This window comes from Prionailurus bengalensis, chromosome E2 (assembly GCF_016509475.1).
Source record: "Prionailurus bengalensis isolate Pbe53 chromosome E2, Fcat_Pben_1.1_paternal_pri, whole genome shotgun sequence".
Taxonomy (NCBI): domain Eukaryota; kingdom Metazoa; phylum Chordata; class Mammalia; order Carnivora; family Felidae; genus Prionailurus; species Prionailurus bengalensis.
This window is the reverse complement of record NC_057352.1, coordinates 26,362,665-26,383,313: the sequence shown is the minus strand read 5'-3', so window position 1 is coordinate 26,383,313 and position 20,649 is coordinate 26,362,665. Positions and strand designations below refer to the sequence as shown.

The window sequence follows — 20,649 nt, the reverse complement described above, 5'->3', positions numbered from 1 at the left end:
GCCTCATGACTGGCTTGTCAACAATAAATTAATCATGGTGACAGGAGAAAGTAGCAAAAAGAAAACAAGGATAGAGAACAAGATCTTTATCATTTTACCATGAATATATTTTTTATAGCTTTATAACAAATTGGATAAAATTATATTCAGATTCTGTAGATGCTTATGATTTTCAATGTAAAAGATTTTATAGATTTAAAACTCAATCTTTCAAATATCTAAGCAAAATATGAGTATTATTCCTGCTTATAAAAATAGTTTAAAAAATAATTCTCTCAGCATTTTCATTATAAACAATTTTATATAAACTTTGTTTTATTTTAAAGCACTACTAAAATAGCCATTCTGAATTCTAGGTTCCTAATAAAATGTTTGCCTTTTAAAAATCCTATTGTTTTAGTTAAAGTATGAATTTCAATCAATGTCCTCAGTATAACTGGGATTCTGCTTATAGTTTCAAGACTAATTAAAAACATGAAGTCTTCTGTCTGAAATTTGTTGAAAGTTTTTCTGCCTTTACTCAGTTAAGAAAATTAGGACTATTCAGTTGACATATATATATTCAAGAAGTTTATCTCTTAGCTACAATAATGTAAAAACTAAGTAGACTTTATCTGAATACACAATTATGTTTTTTTACTACCAAAACTATAAGTCTTATTAATTACATTGTTGTTCAGAACACTGACTCAGTTTCTAATCCTAACCAAATCAACATGCCCCTTTAACAGAGGATTTTCAGATGAGCCAAAAACTTTCAGTATCTTGGAATGTATTCTATATTATTCTATATAATAAAATGACAGAAGCAGATCATGATATAGAATTCAAGACTCCCTTAGAGTGACTCAACATACAAGTGTGGGTTTCAGGGATAATTGGGTTACATCCTTAATGCAGAATGGACATGATTAGAAATGATTTATTTTTGTTAACAATGTTTAGAGCACAATTCTATTAAATATCATGTTCCATTTCAAATGGCTGCTGCAGACCATGAAGGAGCTAATTTTTATAGTTTTAATGATTCAATATTATTCTTAAAAACAAACAGAAAATAAAACTAGAAACAGAAACTGTCAATAAACAACTGTGAAAGAAGTCATCAAAGGTTAACAGTCACAGGCAGAATGAGGCTCTAACACCATTCAGACAATCAGAGAAACAATCAAGCATCACTGCATGAAAGCAATTTAGGAGTTCATACATCAGTCTATTCTACTCTAGGGGGTATGAATAAACATTTTCCATTTAAAGGTTAAAAAAAAGCATTTAATGGAGGATAAAATAACATAACATTTTAGTATCTATTCATAAGGTATATTTGATATATACCCAAGAATAGAGAGATCTCATTATTTAAAAATTTTCTGTTAGGCATGTATATTTACCTTCCTTGGTGATGAAGTTGGGGCCTTCTCTTTTGAGCAGTATACCCAGCAGGATGACTTGGCTAGCCAGACAACTGCAGTCCTAAAAATACAAATCACTGTGAGTAACTGGAATAAAATGGGTACAAAATTTACCACAGAAATGTAACCACATGATGCAGAGAGGAAATCTGCCATGGAATTGTTACTGATCTGCCAGATCTGCCAGATCAATTGTTACTGATATATTACCAAGCATCAGATGACATTACACAACTATTTATCTAAGGTGTCTTGGAGACAGAGAGTAGACAAGTTGGCTTCCTCATGTGGTAGTATTTAATAATCAAATTTTCCAGTAAATAAGATAAGCAAGGGATAGAAAATGTCTACAAGCACTAATACTTGATTAATACTTGATTCTGTCACTCTCTGAGAAATTTGGCCATGCCATTCAACCATTCCCTTTTGTACATTGCTTATTCATAAGTGAGAGACCATGTTGCTATCAACCTATTATGAGGAGATGGATAAAAGAAGACGACATATATAGAGTGCTTTATATGTATTATGAGACCATGCTATGTGTTTTATGCCTACCGTATCATACTCATGGTAATGGAGATCTATAGATAATGTCAATCAATAACAAGGACTAATAATGTCTGGAAAGATATATATTTAACCTACATGCTCAAATTTGTGGTATAGCCCAACAAGATGTCATAGTATTTTAGTTCTATCATTAGAATTTCATTTCCTCGAATAACTACTATACTCCACTCTCGCACTACCTCTTTTAAAATGCAAATAATCTTAGGGAAGGTAAAAATTAAGTTGGTAACATAATATTCACATGGATGTGGTCATAGGATTGCTTTCCACAGTGACTGGAGAGACTTACAGCAAACATTAAGACCTAAACACTAGGGCAGGAGAGATCTAAGTTGGGAAAAAGAAGGGAAGTGTACTAAAAGAGAAGTCTGGAGATCCCAAAGGGAATTATTCCTGACATAACTTCTTTAATGGCTCATACAATACCTTCATACCCAAGGCAACCCAATTTATTCCTACTCCTTAAGCATGTTTAAGACATCCATGCTAATGTCTTAACAATGAGAACAATCTCTCTCATTACTGCCCCTAATATAGAGAGGCCATCTACCCAGGCACATTTATCTACCTTCTCTGAGAGGACAAAAGAAAGATGGCTTGCCCCTGAGAATTCCTGCCTGCCAACCTCACTCAGAGCCATGTGGGAAATACATCTTCCTCACATTCAGTTTTTGAAGAATTTCATGGGTGGGCTTGTTCTTCCATTCGGTAATGGCGACATCTGGTTGCTGTTCTAGTTCAGGAGTACTGGGGGTACTGCTTTGTCGTTTGACTTTTGAATGTTTGGGAAGTTCTAGTTCCTCAAAACTCTTAAATTCTGGAAGCCTAGAAATTAAAAGAAAAAGTTTCAGGTTTCCTGTATTTCTAATTCTAATTTCCTGCTTTTCTAATAAAAACCCAAAAGGACTTACTCTTCTGTGTCACTGATTCGTAGGAAGTCAAGTTGTTCTACTACAGCTCCAGATATTAGTGTCTGAAATGTAGTTGAGAAAAATCACAACTCTTAAATTCATGAAGCCATACACTTATGATCTGTAGTATGTAATACTTCAAAAAAGTTTACTTAAAAAACTACACACAACTCTTTTAAGTAATTTCTTAAATGAGCACTCTAAAATCAGATAAGTTTTCATATACAACAAAACCCTCTTAAAAAGAGATCACATAGGGGCACCTGGGTGGCTCAGTCAGTTAAGTGTCCAATTTTGGCTTAGGTCATGATCTCATGGTTTGTGAGTTTGAGCCTTGCATCAGGCTATGCACTGGCAGTGCGGAGCCTGCTTGGGATTCTCTCTCTCTGCCCCCCCCACCCCCTCAAAATAAATAAATAAACTTAAAAAAGAAAAGAACATACAAATCAAGCTACAAGTTCATGGGTCATAATAAATAGGAAAGTCAACATGAAAGGAACTGTATTTTTTCTCTATTCTTAGAAGTGTGGGCATTTACTTTTAAGCTAGAATTAAAATTCAGTACCTATTAAAGTGTTTAAAAATAGTGTGAAATAAAAAAAACAACTAGAAATGCTATAATTGTTTTGGGAAAAATGATGTGAAATTGCACTATGAATTCTGTTACCATAATATTTCAGGGACATCCAATGATGGGATACTGCCAATCTCCATTTTCAGGAACATGAAAGTGTTGATTATAGAGGCCAGTGCTTCTCTACATTCTGGCAACCCATATTCAGATTTTATTTTTCATTAGTTCCTGATTATAGGTTAGCAAACTAAATAAGGCCAAACTCAAACACAGTTTTTGTTGGTCCATGGTTCATGGGTAAAGAACATAAATGAATGATAACCCACAATGGTGTTTTTAGCAATATGTGTCGTTTTTAATTATCTGATGAACTGTCAGATAAAATTGAGAAATGTCTGCATTAAAAAAAAGCCATAAGATTATTATTTTAAAAATAAGGTTATTCTTTAATCAAAACTGTCTTATATATACTACTTTTTTTGTTTTCACACTGTTCTTTTCAAATATGAAGCAACATGACACAGGAAATGTTTCACTTGTTGGCTAACCACCCAGAGTTGTGCTGCCTTCTCCTCTACTGGAAACTCATAAACAAAAGTAGATCATCAATCAACAAATACCCACTACAAATGTCAGGATGGACATATTACCAGCAATCATACTAAAGTCTGCTTGCAGAGTTTGAGTGAAGAAGGCCAAACATGCAACCGATCTGCACATTTTCATGTGGCCCAGCAATACTCAGGGTCTGAGAACAGTCTGTACCTGGGCAGATAGCAATGTTGAGCATAACAGAAGTCTGTTGAGTGATTATTTCCTAATATTCAGGCTTACATCTCCACATCTTACTCTCTGGTTTGTTAGACAAATATTTATTGAACACCTACCATGTTCCAGGCACTCAACTAGGTGTTAAGAATATAGCAAGAATAAAATACACAAAATCCTTGTTTTCTTGAAATTGACCTTAGGTATGTGTAGGAAGTAGACAATATAAACAAAAAACTAAATATGTTCTATCTGATGATGTTAAGGGCAAAGTAGAAATAAGAAAAGTAGAGGATGGGATGTGGGGTGGGGGAGTAGGAGGAGGAAGGTTTGTCATTTTATATAGGTGATCAGAAAAGGCTTCTCTAGTAGGGTGACATGTAAACGGAGACTGAAGGAAAGATGGTAGTCAACAATATCGATCTTAAGGAAGGATGTGTTGGGCTCAGGGAATAGCAAGTGCAAAGGTCCTGAGGTAGAAGCATGCTTGATGTGCTTTAGGAGCAGTAAAGAGGAGAGTGTGGATAAAGTACAGTAGACAGGGAAGATCATTAGGAGATGAGGTCAGAAAAAAAGGTCCAGATCATGGACAGCACAAAGACCACTGGAAGGACTTTGGTTTTCATTTTAAGTGAGAGAAAGTCATTGGAGGCTTAGGATATGTGACATAATCTAACTGTCTTATGACCAGGCAGAGTATGAAGATGCTAACTGTCTTATGGCCAGTAGGAATTTAGGAAACTGCTGTAAAAATATAGGTGAGGTATGATGGTAACTTGGGCCATGATATTAGTGTTAGAGGTGATGGAAAGTGGTTAGATTCTGGATATAATCTGAGGGTAGAGAAAACCAGATTTGATAATGGATTGTGAAAGTGTAAAGTATGAAAAAAAGAGAAGAATCAAGAATTATTTGATGCTCAAAGCTAATAGTTAATTCTGAAAACATAAGAAAAATCATTTTAATATTTTCTATTTTTAGTCTATCCACCCTATGTACTGATTAAGCCCATAAGGTAAATGTTAATAAGCAAATGTTAAATTCCATTAATAGTCTCTAGAGCTTTACATTTTTTTTTAACATTTATTTATTATGGAGGGATGGAGAGACACAGAGTGTGAGCAGGAGAGGGGTAGAGAGAGGGGGAGACACAGAATCTGAAGTAGGCTCCAGGCTCTGAGCTGTCAGCACAGAGCCCGAAGTGGGGCTCAAACTCATGATCCGTGAGATCATGACCTGAACCGAAGTCAGTTGCCTAACCAACTGAGCCACCCAGGCACCCCTCTAGAGCTTTAGATAAAAAAAAAAATCAGTTTGTTAACAGAGGCTCCTAAATTAGTTTTATAAAAAAGCTTTACTAGGCATTAATACTTTAGTTCTGATGATAATTAAATAACCTAATATTATTATATATATGTCAAATGAAATATAATATTCAAAAAGGTATCCTGCTCTGCAATACCTAATTCTATCCTATGAAGATCCTTTCTAGCTGAACATTCTACCGAAGACTGTACTCCATCCTGTCATCCTGCATCCCTACCTGGCTTTTTTCTTTTTCTTTTTTTTTTTCCCACTATTTTATCCCCAGTGCCTAGAGAGGGAGCTCAATATCTGTTGAATCAGTGAACCAATATTTACACATTTCCTACAGAGAGAACAGTAGTGAGCAGATCACTCTGGGAATTCAGAGATGAATCAAACTTGGCCTGAAAGAGTTTTCAATCCACAGAGAGAAGCAGACACAGGAAACTAGCTACACCTAAATTAAGAGCTATAGCAAAGGTTCAAGCAAAATGCCACAGAAACACACTGGAATGAGAAATTAATTCAACCTTGGAGACTTCACTAAAGAGGTGACATTGACCTAAATTATAAAATTAAAGTATTTAGAAGGAAAAGAAAAAAGAAAAAAAAAAACAACTCTAGAATAGAATAACAGCATGAGCAGGAAAAAATTCCAATTACATTTAGGGATTTTGAAAGTACCCAGTATACTTGGGGAGTGGAAAGCAGGGCAAGGAATGAGCTAGATGGAAAGATCCTGGGTGATGAAGCTATGAAGGGAGGCTGAGGCCCAGTGACAAGAGAACCCATGGATCACAGACTAAGGAAATTTGAAAGGACTTGATATGAAATCCAAGAGAAGCATATAGATGCTATTTTCATTTACTATATTAAAGAGAAGATGAAGGCTAGGGTGGGGGGGATGAGGGTTGTTGTTTAATAAGTATAAAGTTTCCATTCTACAAAATGAAAAGAAGCCTATTCTTTGGTTAAAGACTCTGTTCTCAAGGGTATAAGGCACAACAGAGATCAGTGGACACAAATATTCAACAGTAGACTAAGGTGAAAGACTACACAGTACTGTGGGACCCCCTGGCTTCTTCCCTAACCCTGTTCTCAGCACATGAAAGCAAAATGCATGCCATTCAGACAAAAAGTTAGATGATTATTTTGGAAACTGAAGAGCCTAAGAGAAAAAAATCTCCAGATACTGGCAGCTGGGGTTTCCCCCAACAAAAAGAGCCCTTGCCACCAGACTACCTGATAAATGACTTCATCATGACAAGAATCTTTGTTCCTAAACACAGAGCTCCCAATAAACTTCTTATTCTTTCACTCTTAAAAATGAATGGATAGCTAAAGATTACCACATATCTGACAAATGCCTCCAACATGAAAATACTGAGTGCACACATGTGCGCATACACACACACACACACACACACACACACACAAAACAGAAAAAAGAAACCTGAAAGATATAAGGCAGAGAATAAAATTTCAAAAACTGTCTAGTTGATAATCTCAGGAAGATAAATTATAATATCTAGAAAATAAAAACATGATATTATGAAAATGGAAAATTAAAACCATGATAGTCAAAATACAAAACTTAACAGAGAAGCTGCATGATAAATATGAAAGAAATTTTTCCAGGAACCATGACAAAAAGACAATAGAATAGCAACAGAAAGTGACAGAAAATAACGAGGAAAGATATTTAAAAAACTAGATAAAAATCAATCAAATATGCAAAACACAAGCACTGGTGAATAAGTATGTAAACATGCCATTTGTAATATTACCTATATAGGTCCCTCTATAAATTTTCCTTTTTTCTTACTCAATATTGAGAACCTACTACATGAAAGACTCTACAAGATAATCACAATTCTTCACAGGAAATAAGTAAGGCACTTAAGTCCATGATGGACTACAATCCAAGTAGTTCATGTCAAAGGTCATAAAAGGATGTTCAAGAAGAGTACTGTTACTTTTGGCGTAGGTGATTTTGCAGAACTGGCCCTAAAGTTTGGTAAGATTTTACTTTTATTTTATTTTTTTTACTTTACTTTATTTTATTTTATTTATTTTATTTTATTTTATTTTATTTTATTTTATTTTATTTTATTTTATTTTATTTTTTAAGTTTATTTCAGAGAGAGAGAGTGAGAAAGAGAAAGCACATGTGTGAGTGTGAGCAGGGAAGAGGGGCAGAGAGAGAGGTGAGAGAGAATCCCAAGCAGGGTCTGTGTGCTGTCAACACAGAGCTCAATGTGGGGCTTGAAGCATGATCAGTGAGATCATGACCTGACCTGAAATCAAGAGTTGGACACTTAACCAACTGAGCCACCCAGGCGCTCCTAACATTTGTTAAGATTTTAAAGAGCAGACACCTTGAAAGAAGGAAGTTTATTCCAGGCAGAGGAAATGGCATGAGCAGAGGGGCAGAACCTCACAAAGTCAGAACACAGTAATTCATCTGTATTGGCTGAAACACAAAGTGTTTAGTAGGAGATAACTGGGCAGGGAGGCTGTTCTGGCTAATAGGGAACCACAAGGGGCTTTGTTATTTAGGAGTTGAAAAACGGTGCTGTGAGGTCCTGAAATGAACGGAGATTATCTCCAGGTTGGATATTAGTGTGGAGCAGGGAAAAGAACACTGGACCAGGGAGTTAGGCAACTGGTACCTGTGCCTAAAGGCACAAGATTATATAGCAGGTCACTTCACTACTCTGGACACCAGCTTCCTCAACTGCAAAACAGAGGTTGGAGATGAGTTATTAAAGTCTAAAATTCAGGTTGGGAAACCACTCCAATTGTTCAAGCATCAGATTGGAGGAATAAGATAAACAGATGGTTACAACACGAATAGGAAGGTAGGCACAAAATAAAAGCTTAAGCAAAAGCCTTAAACAGAACATATATGAAGAAATACAGCTGCATGTGTGCCTTACTTGTCATGAAAACAGAAACACACTGAAATTCAGAAGACTACCTGTAGACGATCAACATGAACTTTGACTCCTCCAACCATTCCTTTTTTAAAGGCTGCCAACATATCTAATATGGGGTTGAATCGGCTACCTCTAAAAAATATAAACAAACAAAAGGTGCATTATTAACAACAGAATGAGAAAAAAATCTAATACTAAGTATCCTTTACATATGCAAGTCTCTCTGACACATGCTGACAAAGATATAAAAATAGGAGGAAGCCCTGCTGTCAAAGGATTCACAGTCTTAAAGATGGAAGATGGGCATACCTCATTTCTTTCATCAACCTACCGTATATTGTCTTCCCGGATGAGAACAAGGAAAAGTGGGCGTCCATGCATTTTCCAGTATTGCTTAATGAACTGTAGTGCATTCTATCAAAACATAAGAGTGAGGTAGAATGTAATGGCACCATATCTGAGCTGATCAGGATGTTTAACCAGTTGTGGCAAAGAGCCAAAAAAACTCTCATATATCAAGACAATTCAGAGTCAAACTCTGGGTAGGATAGACTGCATAGGTGTAGAAACGTTCTGATACATACATGTTACAAGTATGAATATATACAAGTTAAGTTTGAAACTTTTTTGACTTTAAACTTTATTCTTAGAAGTAATCAGATTGCACATATTTTAAGGCTGCTTCTTTTTTGGTGGCCTAAAAAATACAATTCAAGAATGGTCCCAGAGGAAGAAAAAAAAAAGAGAGAGACAAATCAAGAAATTTACTCTTAACTGTAGAGAACAAACTGGTGGTTACCAGAGGGGAGGTGGGTGGGAGGATGAAATGCGTGATGGAGATTAAGGAGTGTACTTGTTGTGATGAGCACCAGGTGATGTATGGAATTGCTGAATCACTATATTGTATACCTGAAACTAATATAACACTGTATGTTAAGTATACTGGAATTACAATAAATACTTAAAAAAGAAAAAAACAAAGAATGGTCCCAGGGAGGAAAAATCAACCCAGGGGTTGTCTCTTAAAAGATTAATCCTCACTCCACATTACTGTGCATTTATTACAGCAGGTAGAAGAACCTAGACAGAATCTATACAGACCATCAGAAATGTGGAAAGAGTTCTTTTTTTGACTCAATTCCTACTGTCGTTGTCATCATCATCATATCAAAGACTTACATAATACTTCACTATATGTCAGGCACTATTCTGAGTGTTTTACATACTTATTTAATTCTCAGAATATCCTTATTATTATTCAGTTATACAGATGAGAAAAGAGACTTCTCTGTGTCTTGCCCAAGTAACTTGCCCAAGATCACACAGCTGGTAAATAAACAGTAGAGCCAGTATCTTAACAAATGGAATCTGGGTCTAGACTTCATGCTCTGAACCATGACTCTAAGCTTCTCTACTCTGCAAATGGAAAAGGGAGTGGAGGAAACTTTTAACTGACTGTGTGTTATGAGTCAGTTGAGGTTTTACTTGACATTCTTCATAAATAAAATTATCTTGCTAACTCAACTTTTGTTCAAAAAGAGATAAACTACTGCTGTCGTATGAACATGGCTCCCCTTCTGCTTTATAAACTATATATTTTCATTCCATTTGTAGAATGGTCTATCAAGCAAAGTCATACAACTTAATATAAAACACACTCTATCTATTACTCTAATGCTGCAAGCAATTTAACTCTTTCTCCAAAGCCACGCAGACATTGTTTTACTTTCGTATTTTACACTGTGTTAACCCAGTGTCACAGACTCCAGGAGCACTCAATTTCATATGATAAAATCAGTAGAAACAAAGTCATTCAATTTCAATAAAAAGGGGCTCTGAAACTACCTTTATGTCATCTATCAGCAGTAAAACATCTTGAGACATGTAGAAATCACTTAAGTCGAAGATGATAGGGTAACAAACCACAGTCTTTCCTAGAATGCGATAAATCTGTAAGAGATAATTAAAAAAAAAATATATATATATATACACATACACACACATATATATATACATGTGTATATATATATATATATATATACACATGTGTGTATATATATATAAATATATATATGTTATATGTATATATATAACAGAACCAAAGACACAGGTACAGTAGCATAAGCCGTAATAAAAAATTAAAACTGATAATGAAATTTTAAAGTTTCTTGATTAGATCAGTAAGATCAGTATACTAATAGAGTAATCCATCTCTACTGTGATGGAAAAAGCCTGTTTGAATAAAAACTGTTATAATCAGGTATCCTACAATGTTCAGAAATAATATAGCAGTTAGATGCTTATTCATTCCTAGAAGCCTTCTGTGATATCATACAAAATAAACAGTAAGATTTACTCGTAGAAAATAATAATTCAGATAAGCAGCCTAAGTATGTAATGAAATGTGAGAATGGATGCATAGCAGATTAAACATCATTTCATTCTGTGGTTTTATAATCTGAACACTGCTCCACAAGGAAATTTCATAACCACCTTTGATGTACCAAGGCAGCCAATGGGTCTATCCGGTCTTCCGGAGAGTCCTAATTTTTCATTGATACCCAGGTGGAAATAAGCCTGTAAGACATAAGTTTATAAATTAGGCAAGAAGAATCCATGCTTTTCCTTTTTTGCCCCCTTTGTCCCCCTAATGCCCTAACTTCTGATCTTTCCAGAGGAAAAATGGCCAGGGAAACCTTATTCAATACATTTGTAGGAAAATAAGCCAGCCAATGATGTCAACTTAGATTTGGGGGCACTGAGAGATTTGAGAGCATATCTTTGCAGATCTGCAAAGCAACATTCTAAAAGTTGACATTTTTCTTGTGCTATCATAAACGTACAATTTGCAGGGTTCTGTCCAATTCATAAAAGAACACAAAGAAGCAAATGTTTCCTGTGTAATAAAAAATCTGATGAAAGTTTTAAAATTCAGGGACTCACATCTCCTACTAGATTCCGATTTTCAAGTATTTCCCACAAAAATGCCAATGTCTTTATTGATTTTTTTGATAATATGAATTTTATGAAAAATGTAAGCCATGTGCTCCAAGTGAATGGTGCTGTTTACTCTCACAACCCTGTAGGTGATAACTCTTGCACTTTGATGTATGTTGAAGGAAGTGTAATTCATTGTGTGAGCCCTAAAAAACATGTGAAGTATAGGCAGGGTTACAGATTTTTAAAAATACACAGATAAATATATATCCATATTACACACATAAATCAATATGTATATATGTTTACAGAAATGGGTTCATATACTATATATATCTCTTTGGTGTCCTACTTGTTAAAATTTAGTACTGTGGTGTTCCAGTTTCAAGATGGTAAACTGAGTGTATGCATTTACTGTACATTTCAATATTGAAATAATGGAAGAAATATAAAGACCCAAAAAAATATCTGTAGCCCTCACTACTGGAAAACAGAAAAGGGTGCCACAGTGGAGAAGAAACTTCTAGAATTTCTACAAAGTAAGAACAGATGGACTTGGAATAATTCAGTTGTTAATCAGTGCCAGAGCTGAGCATTTAATACAATTAGAAGCCTCCTTACCCAATCCTATTTAACACCTATCCCTTGATGAAGGTAGTTCCCGACTTTTTGTTATTTCAAACCAATTCAATAAACATCTCTGGACGGTGTACTATTGTTTCTGTAGGATAATCTCCTAGACTTGCTGGATCAAAGAGAATATATGTTTTCTTTGCAATATAATGCCAGGTTGGTCACCATGTAGAAATAATGGACCAATTTACATTGGCATTAACAGTGCATGGGCCTTTTTCTTGGGTCAAAATGATATTTCATCTTAAACTACTCAATTCAAATAATTTATGGTTGACCATTTTCCCATATATTTAATGGCTACTTGTATGTTCTATAAAGTTTTCCATTTGTTTCCTTTTCTATTGGGCACTTTTCATTCTTTTTTGATTTGTAAGAGGTCTCGGTATATTAAGAATATTACCTTTTGTATAAATATTTTACCCAATTCACTCATCTTCCATGTTGTGATGAAATGTGAGAATGATTGCATAGTAGGTCAAACATCATTTCAGCATGTGGTATTTTAATCTAAACATTTTTCTACTAGGATATTTCACAAAGCACCTTTGATATGCCAGGTTCATCTTCAGCTATATTTAGTCAAATTTGTCAATCATTTCCTTAATGACTTTTTTAGCACTTGTATTATTCTAAGAATGGATTTTCACTCCAAACAGCTGTAAACTGCTCTTCAATTTTTTTCCTAGTGATTTTATGCTTAAATCATTTTTTAAAAAATAAGTAAAACTTTGGTTTGCAAGACTAATTCATTCCAGAAACATGCTTGTAATCCCAAGCACTTGTATATCAAAGCAAATTTCAAGAACCATTGGCTCAGTTGTGATCATGTGACATTCAGCATCATGTAATACTTGTACTACAAGATACTGCTCATTTATCAGTTAAAATTTATTAGAAATACTTGCTTGTCATGCTGAACACATGTAGAACAAGTTATTTGCAATTCAAGGTTTTAAATACATTAAATCTTTAATCTGTCTGGAATTTATTTTTCTGTTTGATGAGGGGTAGAAATCTAACCTGTTTTCCTAAGTGGAAAATCAAACCAACTGTTTCTACATAATCTACTGATTATGATTTGAACTGACTTCAAATATCTACCTCACTATACACAAAATTAATGTCTCTTTGATTCTGCTATGGTGTACACTTCCATGTCAGAGTTACGTCTGTGTCTCTTTCTCTTTCTGCATTGTTATCTCCCTACATACAGCATATCCTGGGTTGGCTGGCACTCTGCCCAGCATATAGCTGGTGCTCAGCAAACACCTGATGGATGAATGAGGGAGCATGTCCTCCAGAGCTGCATGTGCTGTGAAATCTGATTCTTGAATAGCACTGGTTTTACCGCCAGGAAAAGTACTATATAAGCATTAGGATATATAGCTGTACTGAAACTATCGCACATTATGCTAGATGGAAACTCCTTTCCCACAAATACTTTCAAATTTTCTGAAATAAATGTTCTAAACTATTTTAGATTTCTTCTTTTGGACAAGTGACTAATCAACCATTTACAAGTTAAAATGGACCAATCTAGATTTCCTTTAAATACTACTCTATCACAGTAAAAGAGTTTTCCTTAACTTTCTGAACCACAGTACAGCAAGTCTATGACAGGTAAGTAGACAGACCTGGAATGCTTTCTGCATTCCCCTGTGCATATTATACTGTCCCCACATTGTACATATTCACACCATTTAATCCACTGAAATAGGATATAGTAATGGCTAAATGACCCAGAAGTACAGAAGTACTTCATCCTAGGTCTGCACTATATTCATATCCCCCATAAAGCAAAAACCACACCAATCACCGCATCATGAAACGTTAACCACACACGGTAAAAGCCCTGTCCTCATATACTCTTAAGTTGGCTGAAGGAGGGTGCAGCTCCTCAGAACAGAAAGATTAGCCATTGGCATAAGAATATGTATATTAACTAAGATTTGCGGGAACATTTTTACTTTTAAAAGGTGGAATTATTATTGAGTAATACATAGAACTGTGAAATCACTACAGTGTGCACTTGAAACTAATATAACACTGCATGTTAACTACACAGGAATTAAATTTTTTTAATTAATTTTTTTTAAATTTACATACAAATTAGCATATAGTGCAACAATGATTTCAGGAGTAGATTCCTTAATGCCCGTTACACATTTAGCCCAACCCCCCTCCCACAACCCCTCCAGTAACCCTCTGTTTGTTCTCCATATTTAAGAGTCTCTTATGTTTTGTCCCCCTCCCTGTTTTTATATTATTTTTGTTTCCCTTCCCTTATGTTCATTTGTTCTGTCTCTTAAAGTCCTCATATGAGTGAAGTCATATGATATTTGTCCTCTAATTTCACTTACCATAATACTCTCTAGTTCTGTCCACATAGTTGCAAATGGCAAGATTTCATTCTTTCTGATTGCCAAGTAATATTCCATTGTATACATATATACCACATATTCTTTTTCCATTCATCCATCGATGGACATTTGGGCTCTTTCCATACTTTGGCTATTGTTGATAGTACTGCTATAAACATTGTGGTGCATGTGCCCCTTCGAAACAGCATACCTGTATCACTTGGATAAATACCTAGTAGTGCAATTGTTGGGTCATAGGGTAGTTCTATTTTTAACTTTTTGAGGAACCTCCATACTGTTTTCCAGAGTGGCTGCACCAGCTTGCATTCCCACCAGCAATGCAAAAGACATCCTCTTTCTCCACATCCTCATCAACATCTGTTGTTGCCTGAGTTGTTAATGTTAGCCATTCTGACAGGTATAAGGTGGTATCTCATTGTGGTTTTGATATGTATTTCCCTGATGATGAATGATGTGGGCCATTTTTTCACGTGTCAATTGGCCATCTGGATGTCTTCTTTGGAGAAGTGTCTATTCATGTCTTTTGCCGATTTCTTCACTGGATTATGTTTTTGGGTGTTGAGTTGGATAAGTTCTTTATAGATTTTAGATACTATCCCTTTATCTTATATGTTGTTTGCAAGTATCTTCTCCCATTCCATCAGTTGCCTTTTAGTTTTGCTGATTGTTTCCTTCGCTATGCAGAGACTTTTTATTTTGGTGAGGTTCCAGTAGTTCATTTTTGCTTTTGTTTCCCTTGCCTCTGGAGATGTGTTGAGTAAGACGCTGCTGCGGCCAAGATCAAAGAGGTTTTAGCCTGCTTTCTCCTTGAGGATTTTGATGGCTTCCTGTCTTCTGTTTAGGTCTTTCATTCATTTTGAGTTTATTTTTGTGTATGGTGTAAGAAGGTGGTCCAGATTCATTCCTCTGAATGTCGCTGTCCAGTTTTCCCAGCACCACTTACTGAAGAGACTGTCTTTATTCCACTGGATATTCTTTCCTGCTTTGTCAAAGATTAAGCCATATGTTTGTGGGTCCATTTCTGGGTTCTCTATTCTGTTCCATTGATTTGAGTTCTTGTGCCAGTACCATACTGTCTTGATGATTACAGCTTTGTTGTATAGCTTAAAGTCCGGGATTGTGATGCCTCCTGTTTCAGTTTTCTTTTTTAAGCTTGCTTTGGCTATTTGGGGTCTTTTCTGGTTCCATACAAATTTTAGGATTATTTGTTCTAGCTCTGTGAAGAAGGCTGGTATTATTTTGATAGGGATTGCATTGAATATGTAGATTGCCTTGGATAGTATCAACATTTTAACAATATTTGTTCTTCCTATCCAGGAGCATGGAATCTTTTTCCATTTTTTTGTGTTTTCTTCAATTTCTTTCATAAGCTTTCTATAGTTTTCAGTACATAGATTTTTCACTCTTTGGTTAGATTTATTCCTAGGTATTTTATGGTTTTTGATGCAACTGTAAATGGGATCGATTCTTTGATTACTCTTTCTGTTGTTTCATTGTTAGTGAATAGGAATGCAACTTATTTCTGTGCATTGATTTTATATCCTGCAACTTTGCTGAGGAATTAAAACTTTTTTAAAGTTGGGCTTATAAGAAGCAATATATTAGGCAGTATATCTTAGAGGACAAATCCCAAAGAGCAGCTAGCTTGGAACATAGAGGCTGTAGCCACAGAAAATCTTCCATCTTGATACATGCTTAGGGAAGTTAGGCCCTTGGTTCCAAATCTTGTTTTAACCATACCACATACCCGAACTCTAAACCATTTGTTCATATTATCTTTAAAACAACAAAATATAAAATAAGTAAGGACCAGTTGTAAGTCTTCACCTTACCCTTAATGGAATGCTTTCTATCATCTCCACAGCACCCTGTATAAACTTATCAAAGTGGATTATAATTAGCTATTTTTCCTGTCATACTAATAGATTCAGAGTTCACTGAGAACAGGAACGGGGCATAGAGCCATTTTATCTGAGTGCCCGACACAAACTCTGCACATAGCAGGTGTTCATTAATGAATGTATAAAATGCCACATTTAAGTCGTTTGGAGCCATGCTGGTCTTTTAAATCCTGACTGCATGTTGTCTGGTAGAGTACAGACTCACCTAGCATAAAAAAGTTGCAATATAAATTAGGCCTGAAAAAAACAGATTCAGGTTAATTTGCTTTGAGCTCATGTTTATCAAAGAATAATAATCTTTGTAACTATTCTCTGGAGCTTTCAGTGAAGAACCATAAAAAGTTTATCAGCAAACATAGCCTATAACTGAATGATAAATGCAGTGTTACAGCCTTAGATTTTCTCCACTTCCATGCTGCCTCCTCTGCTTGTCTTGTGGATCCTCAGTTCCTCTCCTTTTCCACTCCAAACCCATTTACATCTTTGTGTGATTTTAAAGTGTTACCTACTCTAGGGATCCTTGCATTTCAGCATTAGCTCTTTAATCAGGGTGGGAAGAGTTCTAAACTTGTTAAAGGAAGTTTAAGAGCTCTCAAAGATCTGGTGCTCTGGGTAATCTGACACCCAGATTCTGGTTTTGTTGCCAATGGATAGGGTCCTGTCTGATTAGCAGTGATGCTCTGAGGCCCTGCCTTCTCCCATGCAATGTGCACCTCACTTCTCTAAGTTTTCCTTCTTTGCTATAGCATCAAGGCTTTGACCACACACATGTATATCAATCTAAATGAGCTGACCTTGATCATTTGAGAGAGATAATTCTAAATACTTACCCCAAACACTTCAGAGTTTGTTCCTGTAATGTTTTTAATAATTACTAAGTAAAAGTGATAGTTTATAAATAACTAGTGGAAGTCAACAATTTCCTGTCCCTAATAGGCAGGAATATTCCTAAACAGGCATTTCTGAATATATCGGCAGAGCAGTGCATGCAAAAGACCTCAAAAGTCACCTTTTAATCCAATTCAGATACGTATTTAACTGCATACAAGATAAACTCAGATGTTACTTTATAATTACTTTGAAACGCAGCAAACCAAAAGTGTAGAATTACTTCAGACCTCAAATGATAAGGCAAGAGAAAAAGGGAAGTAATTATTACCAATAAATATTTACAAGGTTTCTTTAATAGTTAATGTAAGGGAAAATTATCAAATCCAATGTAAAGATTAATTTTACACACAAGTACTAAAATTAAGGTTAATTCATTATTCAAGTGCTCAGTCTAGGTCAGTAATAGACTTTAGAAGGGAGTAAGAATCAACAAGACTTATGAATATAATGTATATACATACAATTTAGGTTTTTTGTGTGTGTGTGTGTGTGTGTGTGTGTGTGTGTGTGTGTGTGTTTAGTTAATAATGTCTGATAAAGTAGGTTTTTCAACTTAATTAGAAAGGCTTTTAGATTAATGACCCTATTTCAGAATCGGGCTTTAACTATGCCACCTGACTGTAAACTAAGTGTAATAATCATGCTCTAGTACCTCCACAAAGTCAACAAAGAAGCAGAATCACTTACTTTCACCAGTTCCTGCTGAGCCCAAATCTGAATGGGCTCTACCTGTTGAGGTGTTTGAGTCTGAATACCATACGTGTTGAGGAAAACTTGAAGGCTAAAGAAAATAGGGAAAAAAATGAGAGACATTTTTAGGCAATGCATGTAAAGTGTGGAGAATGGTGGAGGAGAAAGAGGAGGAGAGAGATGAGACTACACTAGCTTGGAGAACGTTTTCGTTTATTAACACGAGCAATATGCCATCTGCCCTGGGTTCCAGAGGCCCTCTTGGGTTCTTCACAAGGTATTAGATGGGAGCTCTGAGGGCTGGAAGAAAGAGTAAGCACTGATTTGGGGAATCTCCATTATTTATTGCACTAACTTCTCAAAACTACACCCTAGACAACACTGGCACAGGTCACAGTCTTTAATATTCACATCAACTAAAACAAAGTTATTTTTAATCATGAAAAGATTGTTGTTCTGGCACTTAAAGTAACATTAATGACAGACATCCTTGAAACCCTGTCAAGGGGTTTGTGAAATTAATCTCTCCCAAGAGACTCAATATTGCAACATAAAGCAGTAAGCCCCCCAACCTCCCACTTCCCAAAGGAACACACCACCCATCTGGGTTTCATACCGTTGACTTTCTGCTATGAGTGCTACGTGAACTACCAAATCATTTTCCAGTGGGCCCTGTAATACAGAATAAGGGGTGGGGGGGACATTTTAAAAGATCCAGTCATCATCAGATACAATGAGAATCAAGGACAATATTAACCATCTCTAAGCAGTTCATTAAAATGATGAACACCTACTGGCTCCATGCAGTCACCTCTCTTTCCTTGCTCTCCACTACCTACTAATCAATTTGATGGTGTAGACAGAGTAATGGAACACCAAGGAACGGAAAGCCATAAATCTCACCGCTACCAGAGGGGCTAGCCTGTCAGGACTATTTTGAATGATGCATAAGAGTAGTCTGGGGACTGAGAGTCATTTTCCATCATTTAACTCTGGAGGAAAAGGGAGGAACTAAAAATAAAAACCCAGCTTACGTATTCTCTATTAAAAATGATCGTGAGTTAAAACTGTTCATTTGGTATCTTAATCACATATAAGGCTATTCTCTTTCTTGTTAGCCAATTTTTCTTTGGCACCTATAATCAAAATAGCTTTATTCTAATATATAATTCCTATACTAGAGAATGAAGTACCCAGTTGACTATGTAATTAACACTTTGTTCAATAAATACAAGCTGTTGGGCTTAATAGTTCTAATCAAAGATAGTGTTGGATATTTGCTACTCCTTCTTGTGTGGGTAAGGAAAAGATTCACTATAGCATATATTATACACGGCTAAAATGAACCCAATTTTGAGCATGTATTAATTAACAGAGAACATTAAGAAGCATCAATAAATTACAGTATTAGGAAGCTCTGAAAATACTGATCAAATATAATTCCTTTATAGTAATGAATCCAACATTCCCAATAGTATGCTGTAAAATGTTTGATTTACCATCAGTCAGTTACCCTCTATGGTATTCAATATGTCACTAGAATTTATGTATGATGGAAAGCAAGAAATACCAGAATACATATATCAGCAGTAAATATCCTACAATCAAAAGGATGGTTCCCAGAATCATCGTGAAAATGCATTTCAGGCAGACTTCCATATGATTTAAATGAATATATAGGAGAAAATGAGATATAACAACCCAACAAAAATAAATATACATTAAAAATGCCATAAGTTCTATTTTTATTTGATAAAGACCTTAAAAGTTAATGTTACTCAGAAGAATGAGAAAAAATTAATTATTCAGAATCTCATCAAGATTTCTAACACATTAAGTCTTATTTCTCTCAGATGAAATCTAGTATTTACTTCATCAAAAGGAGTAACCTTAGAGTGGGCAATTATCTACAATCTTCAAGACAATTAGAGATTCTTAAATAAAAAACAAATGAATACATATACAAGAATGCGGATGATATTTCAGTAACAATAAATAAGGCAGCTTACAGATCCTAATTGGCAAATTGGTATCTTCTTTTTGAATCACAGACCTGTTTAGGATAATGTTGTTTCCATTTGTATGACAGAGTACTTAGGTCTAAAATTCTCCCTACACACGTTGAATCATAATGAGTATTTGGTTAGGGGACTATATTTGGTTGAAGAATTTTTTCATTGTAAAAACTCAGCATTTCAGAAATTTCTAATTCACAAACCTTCTATGCTGATCTTAGGCCTTCAACCACAGCCCAAGTGGGACCTTTCACCTCATTTCTACCCACAGACAGAATTCAGCATGTACAATCTCAACCCAGTAATTCTCTTCCTTTCATTGCCAAAGTTGGAACCATCTTTTCTGTTTTCACCATTTTCTTCAAAGCACCAGCATTGTTGTCTAAACTAATGAAGTCTCTCTGAAAACATCCTAATAGGAGTTGTTAAATTCTATTTCTGAATGGTATTTCCCTTAATATTACTATAATATTTTCTGCTTTTAGGTTTGTGAAGTGTACACATATACATATGCATACAGATACTGAAGGCCTGTATGGTACTGGTATTCTCCATTTTACCTGTATTTATGTACTCATCAAGGCATTCTAATATACAAGGCCTCATGTTAGGGCCTGATGTTGCAAGAGGAAAACAACCCAGTGTCCCTCCATGAGGAGTTTAGAGTATACTGGGACATATGAACAACAGGTATTTATTATCACATAAAAGTATTT

At 35.3% G+C, this 20,649-nt stretch overlaps 1 protein-coding gene across 8 annotated transcripts in view; it reads right to left on the bottom strand.

The window, feature by feature from the left end:
- PHKB (phosphorylase kinase regulatory subunit beta) overlaps positions 1-20,649 on the bottom strand; it is a 276,065-nt gene that overhangs the window by 32,347 nt on the left and 223,069 nt on the right. For all 8 annotated transcript variants that reach the window (XM_043600811.1, XM_043600810.1, XM_043600812.1 and 5 more), the window contains 9 exons: positions 18,535-18,590; positions 17,916-18,009; positions 10,976-11,059; positions 10,328-10,432; positions 8,814-8,896; positions 8,524-8,614; positions 2,897-2,958; positions 2,648-2,810; positions 1,392-1,473 (listed from right to left, as the gene is read on the bottom strand). In XM_043600811.1, coding sequence (XP_043456746.1) covers positions 1,392-1,473; positions 2,648-2,810; positions 2,897-2,958; positions 8,524-8,614; positions 8,814-8,896; positions 10,328-10,432; positions 10,976-11,059; positions 17,916-18,009; positions 18,535-18,590 — 820 coding nt within the window. The remainder of the gene's footprint in view (positions 1-1,391; positions 1,474-2,647; positions 2,811-2,896; positions 2,959-8,523; positions 8,615-8,813; positions 8,897-10,327; positions 10,433-10,975; positions 11,060-17,915; positions 18,010-18,534; positions 18,591-20,649) is intronic.